Source organism: Eretmochelys imbricata, chromosome 14, assembly GCF_965152235.1.
Source record: "Eretmochelys imbricata isolate rEreImb1 chromosome 14, rEreImb1.hap1, whole genome shotgun sequence".
Lineage (NCBI taxonomy): Eukaryota > Metazoa > Chordata > Testudines > Cheloniidae > Eretmochelys > Eretmochelys imbricata.
In genome coordinates this window covers 17,078,385-17,098,171 of record NC_135585.1, presented here as the reverse complement: position 1 = coordinate 17,098,171, position 19,787 = coordinate 17,078,385, and the positions used below count along the sequence as shown (strand labels likewise).

Genomic DNA, 19,787 nt, shown 5'->3' with positions numbered 1-19,787 from the left:
GACATAACTGCAAATTTCTACCAAGTGTAGCTCTTAAATGCACGCCACCCTTGTTAAGGATTCAACTTACAATACTCATTAGCTCCCAGCTAGATTAAAGAACTTTTATAATTAAGCTGACCCATCATCACGTTAAATACTTAATTATCTTGGATAATGTTATCAAAACAGAATGGTGCATCGGGAAATCACTGGAAATAATAAAGTCCTTACAAACACAGCAGCTGTGATCTAGTGGAGTAGGCACATGGCTGGGAGTCAGAACACCTGGGCTCTGTTCCCAGCTCCAATTTATTGTGTGACCCTGGGCAAATCTTGTCACCTCTTCATACCTCAGTTTTCTGATCATCACAATTCAGGATCTGGGAAAGCTCAAAACCACAAAGGTTTCCACCTGGGCTCCATGTCTGCTATTTATCAACCCATTCAGAATCAGAGAAAGCAATCATTTATGAGAAGGGCTTCTAATTTAGTCCACAACTGACATAATTATAAATAGTTTCGGGGTGATGGCTTAAGACATGTGAAATGACCATTTCAATTCTTCTTATGCCCAGGTTCCCCTCACCAAGTATTGGGCACAACTGGTAACTCTAAGTGACATGTGGTACAAACTTTAAAAAACTTGGAAACCAACATTTAACCAATACATTTGCTGTTACCTACTACCCAATCTCCAAAGACTTCTTCCAGTAAATAAATATTTAAACCAAAAATCAGAATCTGCATATCTGAACATGCCTTTAGACATTAAAGCAGAACCCACCATTATCGATAGCTCACACTCAAAAACCTGAGAGTGCCTGATTGCTCAATACATTAACACAGCACTTTTATATTGTTCTCCTGAACCAAGGGCTACTACTTGAACCAATTTTTGCATAAAAGACAGAACAGGCTCCCATCCTTTCTGGGAAGGATAGTATTAAATTTATTGAGCTCACTAAAAAAATCTGCATTATTTCAGTAGAATATTAATTATTCATATACCCAAAAGACATCTTCACATACACAGTGACTTTGCTATTTGACGCAATATAATACCTGGACAAACTTGAAGACAGCGAAGGCAGGTGCACTGTCTTCTGAATAAAGGAACCCCAAAATACTGAGGAGTTGGGTGTTAAAGCAGCTGTCTCCTAGTCCCAACAGAAAGCTGCATAAAATTGCCAACTCTTTGCTGCAGGGAAAAATGAAACCAACTTTAATAGGGATATTCAGCTACTGGCTAGTGCTAGTACTCATAGAGATTCTCAATATAAAGAACCTGTTTTGTCAGACTTGTCTTGGAAATAAAAGTAGAAAATTGAATTCAGGTTTGAATTTTGATGGAAAACTACTGATGTGGGTGGTAGATATATTTCCTTACAGGATTTTTGTACTCTGAAATTCTAAATTTTCTGCCAGTGCTACAGCCAGTCAATCCTACACTGAATTGGAGCTGCTAAAACAACTACCTCACTTTGGGACTCCTCTTCTGTTAATGGGCAAGCATATCTGGATCTTAATGCCTGCAGCCACCAGATATGGAGAGCATGAAAACTGTATGAATATGGGAGGCTTAAAAAGCACCTTTCAAATTGCAGAAAATTTCAGATATAATGCTTAACACAAGTCCATTAATATGTTCACAATTTCTTACGTTGGCAAATTAGCAGTTACTTGTATTTAAACATGGGATTGCTGCCTTCCAACTCATTCTCCTTCATATGTGTGTGTGGAGGAAGCAAGATGGTAGAACAATGTGGGCACAGAAACAGAGTGATCCCTGCAATATCCTGACCACAGAGATTAGAATTCTTCTTGGCCCTTACGGGGGTCATGCATGCACAAGGCAAGAAAGCTTCTGATGCCCACTCCCCAAACTGAGCACCCATGTAATGGACAGGCAGAATCTGGCCACAAGTTAATGGAGTGGACCTGGACAATGAGTATTCAATTGGCTTTAGAAATTGCTGTCATAGTGTGTGGTATAGTTGTGCCCTCTGGTATATTAGAATAACAGAAATCACTGGCATCTACGATAACTAAAGTAATTTCTCAGACCATCAGTAATAATGTTCACAAACAATGCACTTAATATGAACTGACACCATTCTGACCTGCCATTTAACCGCCTACATTTTGGTATGAATTGCTATAACATCTGAAGCTACTGAGAATGGAGAACTGTGGATGGAAACGTTCTCTAGGATCTTGATCACTAGTCAATGAAAAGAGCTTGAAGCTGTCTTTCCAACAGAAGAACAAGCTGCTTCTCTCCAAGGTTGTTAAAAAGAGGACAGCGATAAACTCTTTTCCACATCCAGCCAGGATAGGACAAGAAGTAATCTGCTTAATCTGCAGCAAGGAAGATTTAAATTAGGTATCAGGAAAAACTTTCTTTTTACTGTATAAGGATAGTCAACCTCGGAACAGGTTACCAAGGGAGGTTGTGTAATCCTTGTCACTGGAGGTTTTTAAAAACAGGGAAGACTAACACCTGTCAGGGATGGTCCTGGTATATTTAATCCTGCCTCAGTGCAGGAGGATGGACTAGAAGACCTCTTAAGGCCCATACCACAGCCTTACATTTCTATGCTTTCAAATTACGCTGATCAAGAGAAACAAAACACTTTGTACCTTGGATTCATATAAGCACTATTATCTGTTCCTTTGAAGGAAGCAATGGGGGCATCATTTGGTATGTTGTAAAAAATTAAATAAAAGGCTAAAAAATGGACCACAATGCCAAGCATCACAACTGGGTTCCTGCCAAAGCGATTATCTTTGTTCACTAAGCCAAAGAATCCTCCACCTATAGGAGGGGAAAAGAATACATAATTATTAGGATTAATGACAAAAAGAAAGAAACATGTTTAAAAAGTTTCCATTTAATCGTATATGTACAGTGTAAAGAAAGAATCCAAACTTCAGATATGGCAGCACATGTTGAAAATGTACATTAGAAATTTATCTATGATAGACCCTGAAGGAGGGACTGGCAGAGCTGAGATCAACCAAGTGGTACCTTGGTTCCACGGGGGGAGGGATGCAACTTGACAGGTAACAGAGGTGAGTTCTCTGGGCTGTCAGAGCCATCAGTGAAAGGTGGGCAGGAGCTTTGTGGAACAGTACTGAAAGGGCTAATTGTATTGTTGCAGCTGCTCTGCCAGTACTTACTATCTTCAGAGGGATTGCAATGGTGAAGGACAGCAGGTCTCAAACTGTGAGTCAGGACCCCAATGTGGGTTGTGACACCATTTTAATGGGGTCGCCAGGGTTGGCATTAGACTTGCTGAGCCAGAGCCTGAGCTCTACTGCCCAGGGCCACAGCCCAAGACCTTAGCTGTGGGTGGTGGGGCTCAGGTTACAGCGCCCTGACCTGGGGCTGAAACCCTTGGGCTTTGGCTTTGGTCCCCCTGCATGGGGTCATGCAGTAATTTTTGTTATCGGAAGGGGGTTGCAGTGCAATGAAGTTTGAGAACCCTTGCTGGAGGGTAATAGTGGTGGATGATACTGTGCTTAGCCTCATTCAGAGCAAGTGCAATTACAACCATGTTGTGAATGCCTGTGTGGATTCAGGGTGTTTCACAAGTTGGGGGATTTCAATGGTGTTAGCTACACCAAAATGCTCTAGTGTAAGCAAAGGGTAGGAGATTTTGATTTAGTCAACTGAGATTTGTATTCAGTCATTTTAATTGAGTACTAAGTTTACCTTTGATATATGTTTAGTCTTTCATCTCTAAGCATACAACCTTAGCTTTTTATTATAAAAAAGAAGGTTTAGACTTAGCAATACAAAAATCGGTTCCAGAGTAGCAGCTGTGTTAGTCTGTATTTGCAAAAAGAAAAGGAGTACTTGTGGCACCTTAGAGACTAACAAATGTATTTGAGCATAAGCTTTCGTGAGCTACAGCTCACTTCATCGAATGCTGTAGCCCACGAAAGCTTATGCTCAAATACATTTGTTAGTCTCTAAGGTGCCACAAGTCCTCCTTTTCTTTTTGCCAATACAAAAATGTAAATCAGATGCAGCTAACCATAAAAGCATGATGTACAAATGCTAAAAATTGCCTATTAACACTATAGACTGGATTCACTATTGTTGTCGTCTTACATAGTCATTTATACCAATGCAAAGTGGGTGGAAAATGCTAAGACTCTTATCTGGTAATATTCCACATCCTTCTCTGCATTCAGTTTGTACTAGTGTAAATGATTACATAAGATGCAGCACAATAATGAATCACAGAATCATAGGGTTAGAAGGGACCGCAACGGTCATCTAGTCTAACCCCGCCAAGTATTGTAGCAGATCTTAGTTGTACTTTACTTCTTGCATATGCAACTTTTGCTGCAAGTCTGACATGTGTAGTGCACTGTACATTTGTGTAGAAACAACCTTTTCAATAATCTCAACAACTTCATTTTTTAAACTTAAACTTTAATTTCTTTAGACTCACCTAAAATTTCTCCAACGCCAATAAAAATACCAGAGAGTCCAATAAGACTTTTCTCTTCAGTGCCAAATCTATTCACAGCACCAATACAGGTTCCATATACTCCAGAAAAGAATGTTAATTCCAGACCTTTAAGGAAAGGCAGACAAAAGTTGACAGCTGTAGTATTATGCATTATTTCAGACACCATTATGCAAAAGTTCCTTTTGTCTAACCATTGTCTCTCACAAATACATGGTTAAAAGACGAAGATTGTAGATGCAATCATATTAGTTTAAGAGTATTCCAAGACATATAATTATATGACTTTCATAAGTCAGAATACATAAACTATTTTAGAAAAACCCACACACCATGACATGTGAAGTTAGTGTCATATCTGCACCTGGGGTGAAATTCTGGCTCCACTGAAGTCAATGGAAAAAGTTACATTGACTTCAATGGGAGTAAGATTTTACCATGGGTCTTTGACCTCCCACCACTTAATAAATGTATGACAATATAACCACACACCTATTCTGTATCACTACTTTCAGATATTGTGGAACAATATATAACTGGAAGTTGGTTATAAGATTATACAATGGGGATGTCAAAACTATAGCCCCAGTGACACACCTAGAATGATCATTTAATATTATATTAAGTAGGCCTGCTGCCAGCAGCAGCCAAAACATTGCTTCAGTCATTTACATACTCTTCAAAAAAGCACATTACAAAATTTGGAACCCTGTGAGAACCTTAAGACTTGTAGTGGCTTTCACAAAAATAGGTACTGCAACATGGGCTGCACTAATGCTATGTTTCTGAGGTCACTACAACACAGAAAGACATTGGTCATTTCTGGCTAGATCTCGGCTTGGGCAACTCTTTTCTGACTTGTTAAATTCTGCACGAATATTCACCTATACCATGAAGCATCACTGTTGTGGTGACCATATACCACTTTGTTTATTTTGTGTATTATATCCATTCATAATATTTATCGTATACTCTTCATCTTCAAAGTGCTTTACAAAAAATCCCTAATCCTCATAACACCCCTAACATGAAGTAAGTAACCATTATTATCCCCATTTTACAGAGGGAAAAACTAGCCCAAAAATGCTAAGTGACTTACTCAAGGCCACATATCAGTCAGAAGTAGAGTTAATAATAGAACTCAGAGCTTCTGACTACTAGTCTCATGCTCTAACCACTAGACAAACTGCCCTTGGATTGTTAATACTTTCCTACACAAATTTTGTTCTTTGTTTCATAAACTTTATATATTTCACAGCTAAAAAAAATACCTAAGGTGCTCAATAAATAGCTGTGTTTAATTAATACACTTCCCCTAACATTCTAATAAGATGTGGTATTTTTCATGCCTTGTCCTAACCTGTGATGTACTGTTATTGCGGAATGTTGACCAGCTGCTGTGTTCCATCCCAGAGGTAGGTCTATTTTAGTGATGAGCAATGTGATCCCTATAGACAATATGTATTTCAGTTTTCAAACTGTTTTGGGAATTCTTGCAGATGAAAAGTGCCACAGAATTATTATAAATATCATTTCAGGGAAACAGTCAAATAATCAAGTCTTTAAAGCCTGACTTCAATGCAGGAAAAAATTCTTCTTTTTTTTTTTGGTCCAGTGATGGCATTTGTGAAAAAGAGCCCTTGTCCAAAGACTTATAAAGGAAATGACAGATTCCAGGTTAAGCTCCTAATATGTACTACTACTTTCAATACACTCATAATTAACTAAAACTTAATAAAAGTAAAACTAAACTCTAAGATAAGACCAATGTTTTGCTTGGTACTTCTCTACCCTGGTACTGTCATTAACATGAGGGAAGGTAACATGGCTGAGTCCCAACTAGGGTGACCACAGAACCATGAGTCATGCAATAAGACTTTTCAATATATAGAGTCCATTTTATAAATGTCAACTCTTCCATAGCAAGTATATTTACAACAGTGCAAAGAGATTTGCTTAAACCAACACAAAGCCAGGCCAAAAATGAACTCTTAAGTAAACCTCTTTGGCCTTTGCTACTGCAGAAAATATAGTACACCATATAAAGATCTAGTAATAGTAGGTGATTTTACATGGCATGTGAGCAGTAAAGCCTCACAAAACTTTGAACAGTTTCAATAACAGACCACAACAATTCAGAATCATTATCTGCTTTTGGAGCTCTTACAATGAATTGTACCAAATCACTTTACAATACAGATGGTAATAGTGAATTTGAGCCACCAGATGGCAGCAACATATTTCAAGCTAGACTAAGTTTCTGACATGGTTACTTTAAGAGCCCAATGCGGCTTGAATTACACAAAACTCCCATTAAGAACAGGAGTACTTGTGGCACCTTAGAGACTAACAAATTTATTTGAGCATAAGCTTTCGTGGGCTACAGCCCACTTCATCGGATGCATAGAATGGAACATATAGTAAAAAAATATATATATACACACAGAGAACATGAAAAAGTGGAGTAAGAGGCTAATTAATTAAGATGAGCTATTATCAGCAGGAGAAAAAAACTTTTGTAGTGATAATCAAGATGGCCCATTTAGACAGTTGATAAGAAGGTGTGAGGATACTTAACATGGGGAAATAAATTCAATATGTGTAATGACCCAGCCACTCCCAGTCTCTATTCAAACCCAAGTTAATGGTATCTAGTTTGAATATTAATTCAAGTTCAGCAGTTTCTCATTGGAGTCTGTTTTTGAAGCTTTTCTGTTGCAAAATTGCCACCTTTAAGTCTGTTACTGAGTGGCCAGAGAGGTTGAAGTGTTCTCCTACCGGTTTTCGAATGTTATGAGTCCTGATGTCAGATTTGTGTCCATTTATGCTTTTGTGTAGAGAAAAAATTCCAATGAGAAACTGCTTGAATTAATATGTTCCATTCTATTGCATCCGATGAAGTGGGCTGTAGCCCACGAAAGCTTATGCTCAAATAAATTTGTTAGTCTCTAAAGTGCCATAAGTACTCCTGTTCTTTTTGCAGATACAGATTAACATGGCTGCTACTCTGAAACCTGATAAAACGCCCATTGATTTCTTCTATCAACTCAGCACTTTCTAAACTAGGGATTAAGCTGACTTATCTACGTTGCTCAGGGGTGTGGACATGTGTCTAGTCAGCTGACCACCAACTGGTCTTAAAACAGGGCACCTGTCCTGGCCCCTAGAGGAAGGTGATCACCAGATGAAAGCTCAACTGTCTGAGAACATGAGAGACAAAGCTCGGAGAATCAGAGACTAGAAGTATATAAAGAGAGAGAGTGAGCAAAAAGTTGCTTGGATAGAGCTATAGGAGACCTGGTAGAGAGAGCTGAGTTCTGCAGAGAGCTGGAACAGAATTGTTGGTGAGACCTGACCTAACTGGGAGCCTCTGATGAGCAGAAGGCTTGGCCAGTGACCCCTATCCAGCCTGGTGAGAAGAAGCTGGGCCTCGAAGCAAGAGGTTGGGCTCTCAGCATGGGTAGGACTTAGGCAGGGAGTCCTGAGGTGTGGAACATAGTGAGGAGCTCTCTTGTGGGCAACCTGACTTGAGGACTGTGGTAAAGTTCATGAGACTGGGCACTCAGATGGACGGCCTGGAGAGTAGAGCAAAAAGGAAATGGGAACACCGTGCCACATTGACTCTCAGGTGGGTGATCTGGAGGCACTGTCCCTGAAGAGAGGACTGGAAAAACTGTTGTATCTTAGTATTTTTACTGTGAGTTGTCAAGAACAGTTTTGTTGCAAGGGCTTTAGGGGAATTACTGCACTGGTATATATGAACAAATTATGCCCAGAGGCAGGTTTTGTATCAAACACTAAAGGTATATCTGCACTACGGAGACTATACTGGCATAGGTATGCCAGCATAGCCCTGTAGTGTAGATCCAGCCTTCAACAACAGTTTGGGTTTTCCTGTCAGCATAGGAATACCACTTCCCTGAATAAAGTTGGCTATGTCAATGGAAGCCCTCTTCCATCGACATAGCTGTGACTATATTTTGTCAGCATAACTAAGTCAGTAAGGGATGTAGTTTTTTCACACCTGTGACTGACACAGGCATGCAGCTATAACTTTACAGTGTAGACCAAGCCTGAGAGTCTGCCATGGGCAAACAAACAGGAAACTGAGGCAGGTGCAAGGAGAAAGTGGTGTCTCCCAGGGATCTGTACTTGGACCAGTATTATTCAACATATTCATAAATGATCTGGAAAAAGGCATAAACAGTGAGGTGGCAAAATTTGCAGATGATATCAAACTACTCAGGACAATTAAGTCCAAAGCAGACTGCGAAAAGCTACCAAAGGGTCTCACAAAACAGTGTGACTTGGCAACAAAATGGCAGATGAAATTCAATGTTCATAAATGCAAAGTAATGCATTGGAAAACATAACCCCAACTATACATATAAAATGATGGGGTGTAAATTAGCTGTAACCAGTCAAGAGAGAGATCTTGGCTTCATATGGATAGTTCTCTGAAAACACTCACTCAATGTTCAGTGGCAGTCAAAAAAGTGAACAGAATGTTAAGAATCATTAAGAAAGGGATAGATAATAAGACAGAAAATATCATATTGCCTCTATATAAATCCATGGTACGCCCACATCTTGAAAACTGTGTGCAGATATGTTCGTCCCATCTCAAAAAAGATATATTGGAATTGGAAAAGGTTCAGAAAAGGACAACAAAAATGACTAGGGGTATGAAACAGCTTCCGTATGAGGAGAAATTAATAAGACCGGGACTTTTCAGCTTGGAAAAGAGACAACTAAGGGGGGATATGATAGAGGTCTATAAAACCATGACTGGTGTAGAGAAAGTAAATAAGGAAGTGTTATTCACTCCTTCTCATAACACAAGAACTAGGGGTCACCAAATGAAATAGGCAGCAGGTTAAAACAAACAAAAGGAAGTATTTCTTCACACAATGCACAGTTAACCTGTGGAACTCTTTGTCAGAGAACATTCTGAAGGCCAAGACTATAACAGGGTTCAAAAAATTAAATAAATTCATGGAGGACAGGTCCATCAATGGCTGATGGGCAGGCATGGTGCCCCTAGCCTCTGTTTGCCAGAAGCTGGGAATGGGCAACAGGGGATGGATCACTTGATGATTACCTGCTCTGTTCATTCCCTGTGGGGCACTTGGCATTGGCCACTGTCAGAAGACAGGATACTGGGCTAGATGGACCTTGTCCTTTGGTCTGACCCAGTATGGCCATTCTTATGTTTTTATTGTGTAGAGACCTGCCTCAGGAGGGCACTCCACGTGGGGGCTGCCCTACTACAGAGTCAAATCAGTGATTGCAATGTAGGAAGTCTTTGCAACATTTTCCTAATGCACACATGGTTTTAGGACAAGGGCTCTTACAAAAGTCTCCTACACTTCATTGCAAGTCTGATGGAGCTGATATTAAAGACCTCATCTACAAAAATGAGTTTAATTACCATTATTAGACTTTACTGCAGTTTAATTGTGTTCTAACATGATTCAATCTGGCCAGTATGAACAGGGACAAACTGTGTAATAAAGCAGACTCATAAACCATGCCCAAACCAAGATATAAATTGGCTGACCTTAAACTGGGTTTAACAACTCTTATTAAATCCCATAATTTTGGCAGGGTTGGGTACAAAAAAATTAATCTATAGAAGAGCATTTTTCAGAAACAGAGTACAAAAATACTACAAAACGGTAATAAACTCCAATACATTAAAGTAATATATACTGGGATACAGGAATATGATCCTGATTGAGGGGTACTCATTTAGTGTCCCATAAAATGCCCTGGCACTAGCAAATGATTGTGTCCTTTTGCCTGTTTCATTACCTGTATAAGCTGTTGTAACACTAAGGAGCAAAATCTCTTTGGTGAAGTACAGTTTAATAGATCTCTCTGCAAAGAAAAAATATAAATGAATAAAATTCACTGACATTAAGGGTGCATTTATTTTCTTTTGCTGTTTACCAAAGGCACAAATATGTTAAAGCGATGCAAATCATGTACTGATTTTTTCTCTCTTTGATTAAATAAGGCTGCTACAAAGGGGGCCTTTAACTTAAAAGACCAATCTGAATGGGTTTTATTGTGGGGGGGCAGGGTAGAGAGGGAAATCAACCAAATACATTTTCCAGTGACTAAAGGCTGAGTGGTTTTATGTACTGTACTCTTGTAATCTCAATTCAGAATATTTTTATTTTACAGTAATTGAGTTTTTCTAAATGTTTTTGGGCCAAATTCTGCCTTCAGATATCAACAGTTAAGTGCCACTACTTACAAGCTCCAGTGGGAGCTGCACACATGTATCCGAATGAAGAATTTTTATTTTTTTAAATTGTTGAACTTTATTGTAAATGTTGATGTAAATTCATACAAAAGGTAACTTATACTTCATCTTGCTCTTTCTTTAATGGGAAACATTTTTACTTTCATAGAGTGGCTTTTCCTTTTTTCCTCCCCTCATCCCCATGATCTCTCCCTCTCACATCCTGTCCTCCCTTTCTAGTGTTAACCCTCTTTTTCACCTCCCTAGACTTGTTTCACTTCTGTCCTGAGACTGTCAAATATCCTTTGCTTCTCTCTCAACTCAGCAACTCGCACAATTGTTCATCAGTCCTCTTTAATCTCCACAGAATGAGATCTTTGCTCTTTCCACTGAGCCTTGAACCAGGAGGTGCCTAGAGCCTTCAAAACACAAATGCAGCCTACTCTTTGCCTCAGTGTCATATCACTTTAAAGCAGGCACCACCACTGAAGACTCTAAAGATCCTGGACTGATCTGGGATATGAAGGATCTGGGCTACATGATACATTGGCTGAATGAAGAACAGAGGAGGGAACTGTGAGGGTTGTTTAGCTGAGTGATAAACAAAGAAGATTAAGTGTCTCAGGATTAAGGAAGGGGAGACTGCAGGTCTATTGCCCTGCATTATTAAAGCCAAATTTCTGTTTAAAATTATTTATATATGGTTGTGTACAAATAGGATCATTTGACAGTTCATAGATCTGTTGTAATATTTTTGAGAAATGGTTCTAAAGTGCAATAATACTTACTAAATGCATCCACTGCCCTCGTCGCTTTGCTTTGGATAGACCTGTGTAAATATTTTCTTAAGATCAGAAAGATGAACCAGAGATAACCATGCTTTTACCATTATGATGGAAAATAGACAAATTCATATTTTAGTTTTCTGTACATTTTCCTGCCCATAATTAGCAATTTCAACACACTATGTTTAATAAAACATTTTTGTGAAATAATCCTCTAGTTGAAAAAGATATCTACCTTTAGTGGGGGTGTATGTCATTCACAAAGTATCCTCTTTTATAGCACTATGTCTCTGGGCTTTGTCTGTATCAGACTTGTTCTCTCCACTACATGTGCTCTCGTCTTTCTAATCATCCTACAGCTGGCTAATAAAATAACTGTATCTGCAAATACTGTTTCAGAGAGACTTTAGTGCTTATAGCTATGCATTTCTAATGTGCACATCAGCATGATACCTAGGTCATTTATGTGTGATCTGCAGCTAAATAATAACTGATAGCTGAACAGCTCTCCACAGGTTATTAAATCTTTCCAAACAACCCTTGCCTACCACTGTGGCATGATATTTCTTTAAAACTGTTGGCCAGATAATCAGCCTCCATTGCTACTGATACGACAGGCCTTGTTGAGCAGATGCTTTTGAAAATCCAGACCCATACACAAAGCACCTGCCAAAAAGACAAAGTAGTAAGAATTCTAAGCCCTATCTCCACCAGCAAACCAAAATTACAAACCACTTAGCTTCAAATAACTAATAAAGGACAATGGAAGAATTGTTTAAGGTAAGGGGTGTGGATAAAAGGGTTTAGAAACCTACAAAGCTCTTAGAACTACAAAGGCACTTGACTACCAGATACAAATTCTGATAAGAGTGAATCAAGCTTCCTATAATTCTCGAAGAGGCTCTGAAGGTTCTTTCTGTGCTGCTCAATAAGGAAGTCAGCCCTCTCTTGCAGAATTATTGCAGAGACACAAATTGAGAATGTGCTTTTAGAAGGGAAGTAAACAGTCTCATCCCAATCTGACCCCAGGTCTTTTTTTACCTTCATAAACCCCCCTCTGTTCTGCTTCTATCCCCAAATCACTTCCATGGTTGGAGACCAATAGTTACTGTTTGGAGATAAGGGCAAGGAAAAATATGAAAGAACATACATACGCTTAATAGTGAGAGGAGGGAGATAAATGAAGTCTCCCCAAAGACCCTTACTCACCAATGAAAAAACACTATTTGTTATGCCCTATCCCATGCTCAAGTGTACCGCCTATGAGGAGAACAAGTAAGGATTGCATCAACTAGGTAATAGCTCCAGGGACTCTCCTATACTTTATTCAAATTCTAGATGCTTTTGGTTCAGAGGGAGAAGCAAATAAGGAGTTTTCCATTATGCACTAGGTACACACGTGCCTGGCTGGATGGTAATGTGTTATTGCCATAAGCACTTACGAGTTGTCTACAGTGCTTTCATCAGTGGAGGAGACTTCCTCCTCCAGTGTGTTTGACTCCTCTGATTTCCTAATCAGAAAGAACAGAAATGTGCCCACGAGACTGAAGACAGTTAGAGCAATGAAGACAGTCCTGCGATCGCTCTCTGTGGAAAATCAAAAAGGTGTCACACACAGGTCTGCATAAAACAATTCAAGTCTAGTAAACTATCTCCACAAATAATGGTGCAGATAGCTAAGAAGTTCCCATGCTAAAGCAAGGTACAGTTTATAAAGAGGTGTATATAATACATATTAATTTCAGTGGTGTTGTCTGAATTACTACCCGTGTGGCAAAGTGTCCCGCATGTTTGGCAAGTTCCTTTGTCATTGCTGATATGCCAATGGAATACTGGCTGATCAAAGAATATCACCACCACTTTCGGCTGTGGCTAAGTGGGGGAAAATAAAAGGGAAGAGAAAGTGCAGAGGCTGTTCAATAACAGTATCCATTATTGCTTGCAGGGCAGAGGCTACATCATCTTCCCTACACTGATTAGAAAAAACTGCCTTCCTCTCCAGCCCCAGGAACTAATGTTACATCATGTGATACTATAAACTGGTAGAGCTATACATTTCAAAAGCTATAGGCTCATGAAACCTCACAATTTGACAGAAGATAACAGTGAGCATCTGGAGGAAAGGTACCTGATGTTCCATGCACCAGTCCCTCTACACTAACCAACTTGCTTGGCACAGTAAACTCTTTTGTGCAGAGGCTTCCCCTATTCATCAGGCAGAAAAATTGCTGAGAAGCAGCTAATCATGAGTTGTGCTGAGACAAACTAACCTTTGGGCTCCCACTTCTCAACCCTAAAGATACTGCCTACGCACTTATACTTATTTCTCCAATGGCTTAAAGGTGAACAGAATTTTTTTAAAATACATTTTTAAAAAAAACCTGTGTAAGATTCCAAATCAATAACAATGTGTCTGTGTGTGTGTAGTTTTAAAAATAGTATTTTATGTGCATGTGTAAACAGCTCTTGTGGGAACCTGAAATAAAGTGTGGCAAGGAGGGACTGATGTTCAAATGTAGGAACATTCACCTTCTAATGAAATGGAAGGAGACTCCTAAATTATTTCAACATGCTTCAAGGGACTTTAATTCACTTAAAGTTAAAGGAAAACTTCAGTGTGAGTTCTGCTAAATGCTGTAATCCGAGGTGATTAGCAGGAGCAATATAAATCAGGAATCATAGAATTTCAGATTCCACAGATTTATGTTTTTGGCAGAATTTAAGCTTTCACTTTAATTCTTGGATGTTTGAATTTTTTATTTTTATATGTAGGCTGTGCTACTCAGTCTGCAAAGAGCCTGAATCAATAGTACAGTAACAGAGCTGAGAACTGCCCTTTTCAGCACAAGAGGGTGCTAACTGCGAAGTTTGAAATGATCATTTAAAAGTCAACATTTCAAATTGTCTTTAGCAGAAACATCCTCCTAAAATGTTTATCAAATGAGGTTGAAAACTCCATTTATTTGGAAGGATGTCCTACAGGGAAAAGGTTTCATGTTTTAAAGATGTGAATAGTCGAATGGTCTATCAGATATCTGAGTTCTTTTTTAGTACATAATATAGGAAACCCTTCTCCTCACATACACCTTACAGCAGGATCATCAACTCCATTTCATATTACAATTCTGTTTTTTTTCTGGGTTTTCTGACTGATTATATTAAAACACAAGCTTTGTCACAGTTTCCATATAAATCAGTTGGCTTCTTAGGGCATGGCTACATTTGCAGTTGAAGAGCGCTGGGAGTTAAACCAGCCTTTGGAGACCGCAGCAGGGAAAACGCTGTCGAGTGTTTACACTCTCAGCTGGAAGCGCACTGGCGTGGCCACATTAGCAGCTTTTGCTATGCCACAAAGAGCAGTGCATTGTGATAGTTACCCCAGCGTGCAAGTGGCTGCAACATGCTTTTCAAATGCAGGGAGTGGATGGAGTGTGACAGGGAGTGTTTTGTGTGTATGTGGAGGGAGAGAGAGTGGATTTTTGGGGGGCTGAGAGCGTGTCAGCATGCTGTCTTGTAAATTCAGACAGCAGCAGACCTCCCTCCCCCCCCACCCCGCCCCGCCTCTCTCTAACTCACTCAAAACAAGCAGCATTCCTCAGTAATGGTTCCTTTGTCCCGGAGCAGATAAGCAACCAGCTGTCAGAAACCAAGCTTTGAAAGGGCATATCCGCATTCCTACAGCGAGTTCAAAACAATGACAAGAGTGGCCACTTGAATTAAGGGGATTATGGGACGTTTCCAGAGGTCAACAGAGCGCAGTAATGCAACAGCTCGTTCACACTGGTGCCGCAGCGCTCCACCGGGGGCGCAGCAAACGTTATTCCACTCCCCAAGGTGGAGTACCAGCAGCGCTGTAGCCGCGGAGTCAGAGCGCTCTACATGCCTTGCCAGTGTGGACGGGTAGTGACCTAGTGCGCCTGGGGCTCCTTTATTGCGCTGTAACTCACAAGTGTAGCCAAGCCCTGAGTTGACAACCACTACCGATATATATCAATCCCTGCCTCCACCTTTTCAGAGCAACTCAGGTCCCAGATGTTCTGTATGGAGCCCTACAGCTTTGACCACCTGTCACTTTCTCCACTGAATATGAGTGCACTTTGCTCCAAGTTCTACTCTGATAGATTTGGAAGGCTCCAGCCACAATATTAATTATAATTCAAACAGGAAATTAACCTTGATTATCTGTATCAAGACAGGGACACTGAGGGTTTGTCTGCACCAGGATATTATTTTGGAAAAGGCAGGATGTGAATTTAAAGTGTAATAGCTATTCCAGAACAGCTCCCCATGTAGACATTCTTATTTCAGAATAAGAGTCTTCACATGGGAAGCTATTATGGAATTCTGCAATAAACTATTGTGATGAAGTGCGACTGTTCTTAATGTTTCCTCTGAATAGTGTGCGGGTGCCTCAGTTTCCCCTATGCAGTTCTTAAGTATCTAGGTGGTGGGATAAGGGTGTATGATCGTTGCAGAGCCCTAGAGGGCAGGTGTGTGCAGGGGTCTGGACATAGAGAATGGCCAACACCCTGTTTCCTGGCAACAGATGGCCTGGCCCTTCCCCCCTGCAAGGTGAGAGCTAAAGGGTTGGAGAACAAAGGAATCCGGTGGCCTCCTGGCCTGGGAAAGGGACAAAGCCCAGAGGAGGAGGGGCTGGAGAGAGTCAGTTGGGGCTGGTTGGGGACATGGAGTGAAGTGCAGACGTGGTTGTCTGGCTCACTGCCCCCCAAAATGGAGCCAGCTGAGGGGTCCTGTTCTCTGCACCTACAAGCTCTGTGTTAGACCATGTTCCTGTTTTCTAATAAACCTCTGTTTTACTGGCTCGCTGAGAGTTATGTCTCACTGCGGAGTTGGGGTGCAGGACCCTCTGGCTTCCCCAGGACCCTGCCTGGGCGGACTCGCTGTGGGAAGCGCAAGGAGGGGCAGAGAGGATGCTGAATGCTCCAAGGTCAGACCCAGGAAGATGGAAGCTGTGTGAGCTGTGTGTCCTGCAGACAGTCTGCTCACAGAAAGGAGACTTCCCCAGAGTCCTGACTGGCTTCGTAGGGAGCAGTTCCAGAGCATTGCCCGGGGACTCTGTGACAACTATTCTGATCAATTTCCCTCTGTACACAAGTCCTGAAAGAAGGCAAAGGGAACAGCAGCCAGGAACACTGGAGATATTCACAGCTCTTGTATTACATGGCTTTACATACTAAGGTTATGTCTATACTACGCAGCTTTTTGCGACACGGCTATGGCGCAACAGTCGTGCTGCTAAAAGGTGCACAGTGTAGCCACTGTTTGTCGGCAGGAGAGCGCTCTCCCACCAACAAATAACTTCCAGCCCCAATGAGCGGCATTAGTGTTGTTGGCAGGAGAGCACTCCTGACTACAAAGCGCTGTTCACACCAGCATGTGTCGTCGACAAAACTTTTTTCTTTCGGGGGGGGGGAGGGTGTTTTTAACACCTCTGAACAACAAACGTTTTGTCTTTCAATTGCTAGTGTAGACAAAGCCTAAAACTAAAATACTCCCCAGAAAACAAACACAAATTTTACCTGCTGTTCCCTATGTTTCTAGCTGTCACAACTATGGCTATGTCTACACTAGCACTTTTGTCAGTCGGGATGTGCAAAAAACACCCCGACAAAAGTTTCACAGACAAAAACACCAGTGTGCATCTCCCGCCAACACAGCTATCGCCACTTGGGTTGGGGGTGGCTTAATTATGGTAGTGGGGGAGCTCTCTCCCGCCAGCATAGAGGGACTACACAGGAGACCTTACAGCAGCACAGTGTAGAAGCAGCCGTAATGTAGACATAGGCTATGGCTGCTTCCTACTTCATTGTTTTATCCATTTTTTCATACATTATGATACATCAAAGTATTCTACACACAAAGCAAGTAATACAAACCTGATATATGAATTTTCCCACGCCAAGCAAAGTATATATAAAGATTTCCAAAAAACAAGCTGCAAACAAAAAAGGGATAACACAGGAATATAGTATTTATTATGGTAACAAATTATATATAAAAGAATATGGTGTAAATGTTAAAGAGAGAGAGGGTGCCTGTCCTCACACTGTCCAAGTCAAACTGCTAGCCCCATAGAAATGTAAAACAAAATTGAGGATTCACCTTCATAAGGCCAGCTCTACATTTCAAAGGGATCCAAGATATCAGAAATGACATTAACTTTAGTTCATCAGGAGGAAAGACCTGCAGTATATAACTCCTATTTACCATTAAGCATTGCTCAGTATCAGCAACAATTGTCACCTCCAGCTTTTCCTTTCATTTCATAGTCTGCGGAGCATCACTCTGAAGTATTGGAGACAAAAGTCTCCCTTGCTCTCTCATTGAACAACAACAGCAAGTACAGGGTGCATGTAACCACAGGGAAAGACTTAATAAAGGAAAGTTACCTGGACTGTAAAAGTGCCCAGAAAATTCCACTGTTTCTCCCAATAGTGTTTTCATCTGAATTTATTGTCAGGCAATTTCCCTGTGCAGTCCAAAGTACTGAAATTCAAGCAAAAAAGTTGCTGAGAAAGGAGGAAAAATAGTTTCGAGAGAGAGAGACAAATGTAGTGAAGAAGTACAAGCAGATACACACTAAGTGCAATACTTACCAGCAGCTGCTATCCCAATGAAAACAGAAGCAGTGTAGAAGGACCATGTGAAAGGCTGGATAAAAACCGCAATGTATATGCTAAAATATAACAATGTATTATATTCAAACTGAATGTGCGCAATGTTATGTGATTATGCTTTTTAACAATCAGATTTGTATCTTAGCTTCCTCCAAATCAAGTACTTATTCCTAAACTCATTTTGAAAAGACTCCAAGTCAATAAGATTTGAAACAAAACAGTTTTTTATTACCCTAAACATTTAATGCTATTTTTCTAATACAGTCATTAGACTGAGGCCTGATCTTGGGTCTTTACTACAAGGTCAGCCAGGCCTGCCAAAGCTGTGGAAATAACACGGTCACTGTCTCTGGGGGAGGGAGTGCTCTGAAGTGACATTCCAAGTGACTCAAGAGCAACACTAGTATCACTGCAAGAAGCCAAACCCTGCCTTCCCAACCAGTACAATTTCATGCATGACATGGTACCTTTTGAAGTAAAGGGAGGAAATACATAAGAAACAGAAACTACAGATTTAAATGAATTACTTACCTGTAAAATAGACCGCTAACAAACATGGATAACTGAGGTCCCACTACAGCAACCACTGAAGGTGAAATAAGATTTGATGCAGAGAACACCCCATAAATAATGGCCATGCTACACAAATAAATAATAAAGACAAATAAGCATTTCAAATGAAATTCAAGAGTATTGGATAGTGTAGCAAATTTTATTTATTTAAGGACATTTTTCAAATGATTCAAAACTATTACATCAAACATATCGCTAGCCTATGTAACTGCATGATCTTATTATTTTAGCCTCTCTTTCCCTTCTATTGTTATTTACCCTTGTTTGTTGCACCTTATCTTAAATTAGATTGTAAACTCTTCAGGGCAGCAACCAAGTCTTCCTAAATGATTGCAGAGTCCCAGCACAACAGGCCCCTGATCATGATTAGGGACTTTGGTTGCTATGGCAAAATAATAAACATTAAAAAACTGCAAAAAGAAAAGGAGTACTTGTGGCACCTTAGAGACTAACAAAATTTATTTGAGCATAAGCTTTCGTGAGCTACAGCTCACTTACTGGTTTCCACAGCTCTGATACCCTGATTTTCCTCCTATCTTTCAGAGTGTTCCCTTCCATGTGACTGTTGAAATCTCTCCTGCAAGCTGATCTGCACAGGCAGACCCTGTACAAAGGTCCACACATGCAGATAAGTTTGTAGGATCAACGCCTTAGTTAGCTGCTTTACTTTTCAATAATTTCACCACAGACTGCATGACCCAAGATAAAAAGCAAAGTATGGCATTGTTTCTCCCTACACAGAAAAAGTGCAAAACATTAAAGTGGTTCATTTAAATAGAAAGATATACATGCAAAATTAAGCTGTGTTTAAGTATGATAACATAATTTTGTTTTTAACGTGTGAGTTCAGCAGAACAATACAATCACGTAAGAGCATGTCCCTATAAGATTTCATTAGGACTAGCTATGCCTCTTAAAGTAACAAAAGGACAAAAATATCACTGTAACTTACCTGGTATAGCCACTGCCATGAAAATTTGTGTTGTTTAAATTCGTGATAACAGTTTGCTGTGTAGAGAAAATTATAAATAATAATACAGAAAGTACATTTTATAGTTTTTTTTAAATCTGAAAACTA

The 19,787-nt window shown here is 40.2% G+C and overlaps 1 protein-coding gene across 2 annotated transcripts in view; it reads right to left on the bottom strand.

Annotated features, from left to right (window-relative positions):
* The window catches only part of MFSD11 (major facilitator superfamily domain containing 11), a 30,263-nt gene that overhangs the window by 7,904 nt on the left and 2,572 nt on the right, over window positions 1-19,787 (bottom strand). The window contains exons 3-13 of one of the 2 annotated variants that reach the window (XM_077832995.1): window positions 19,662-19,717; window positions 18,668-18,775; window positions 18,116-18,195; window positions 17,909-18,005; window positions 17,396-17,454; window positions 12,941-13,085; window positions 11,502-11,542; window positions 10,278-10,343; window positions 4,446-4,571; window positions 2,623-2,797; window positions 1,045-1,180 (exon numbers count right to left, since the gene is read on the bottom strand). In XM_077832995.1, coding sequence (XP_077689121.1) covers window positions 1,045-1,180; window positions 2,623-2,797; window positions 4,446-4,571; window positions 10,278-10,343; window positions 11,502-11,542; window positions 12,941-13,085; window positions 17,396-17,454; window positions 17,909-18,005; window positions 18,116-18,195; window positions 18,668-18,775; window positions 19,662-19,717 — 1,089 coding nt within the window. The remainder of the gene's footprint in view (window positions 1-1,044; window positions 1,181-2,622; window positions 2,798-4,445; window positions 4,572-10,277; window positions 10,344-11,501; window positions 11,543-12,940; window positions 13,086-17,395; window positions 17,455-17,908; window positions 18,006-18,115; window positions 18,196-18,667; window positions 18,776-19,661; window positions 19,718-19,787) is intronic. The other variant, XM_077832997.1, reaches the window with a different exon arrangement.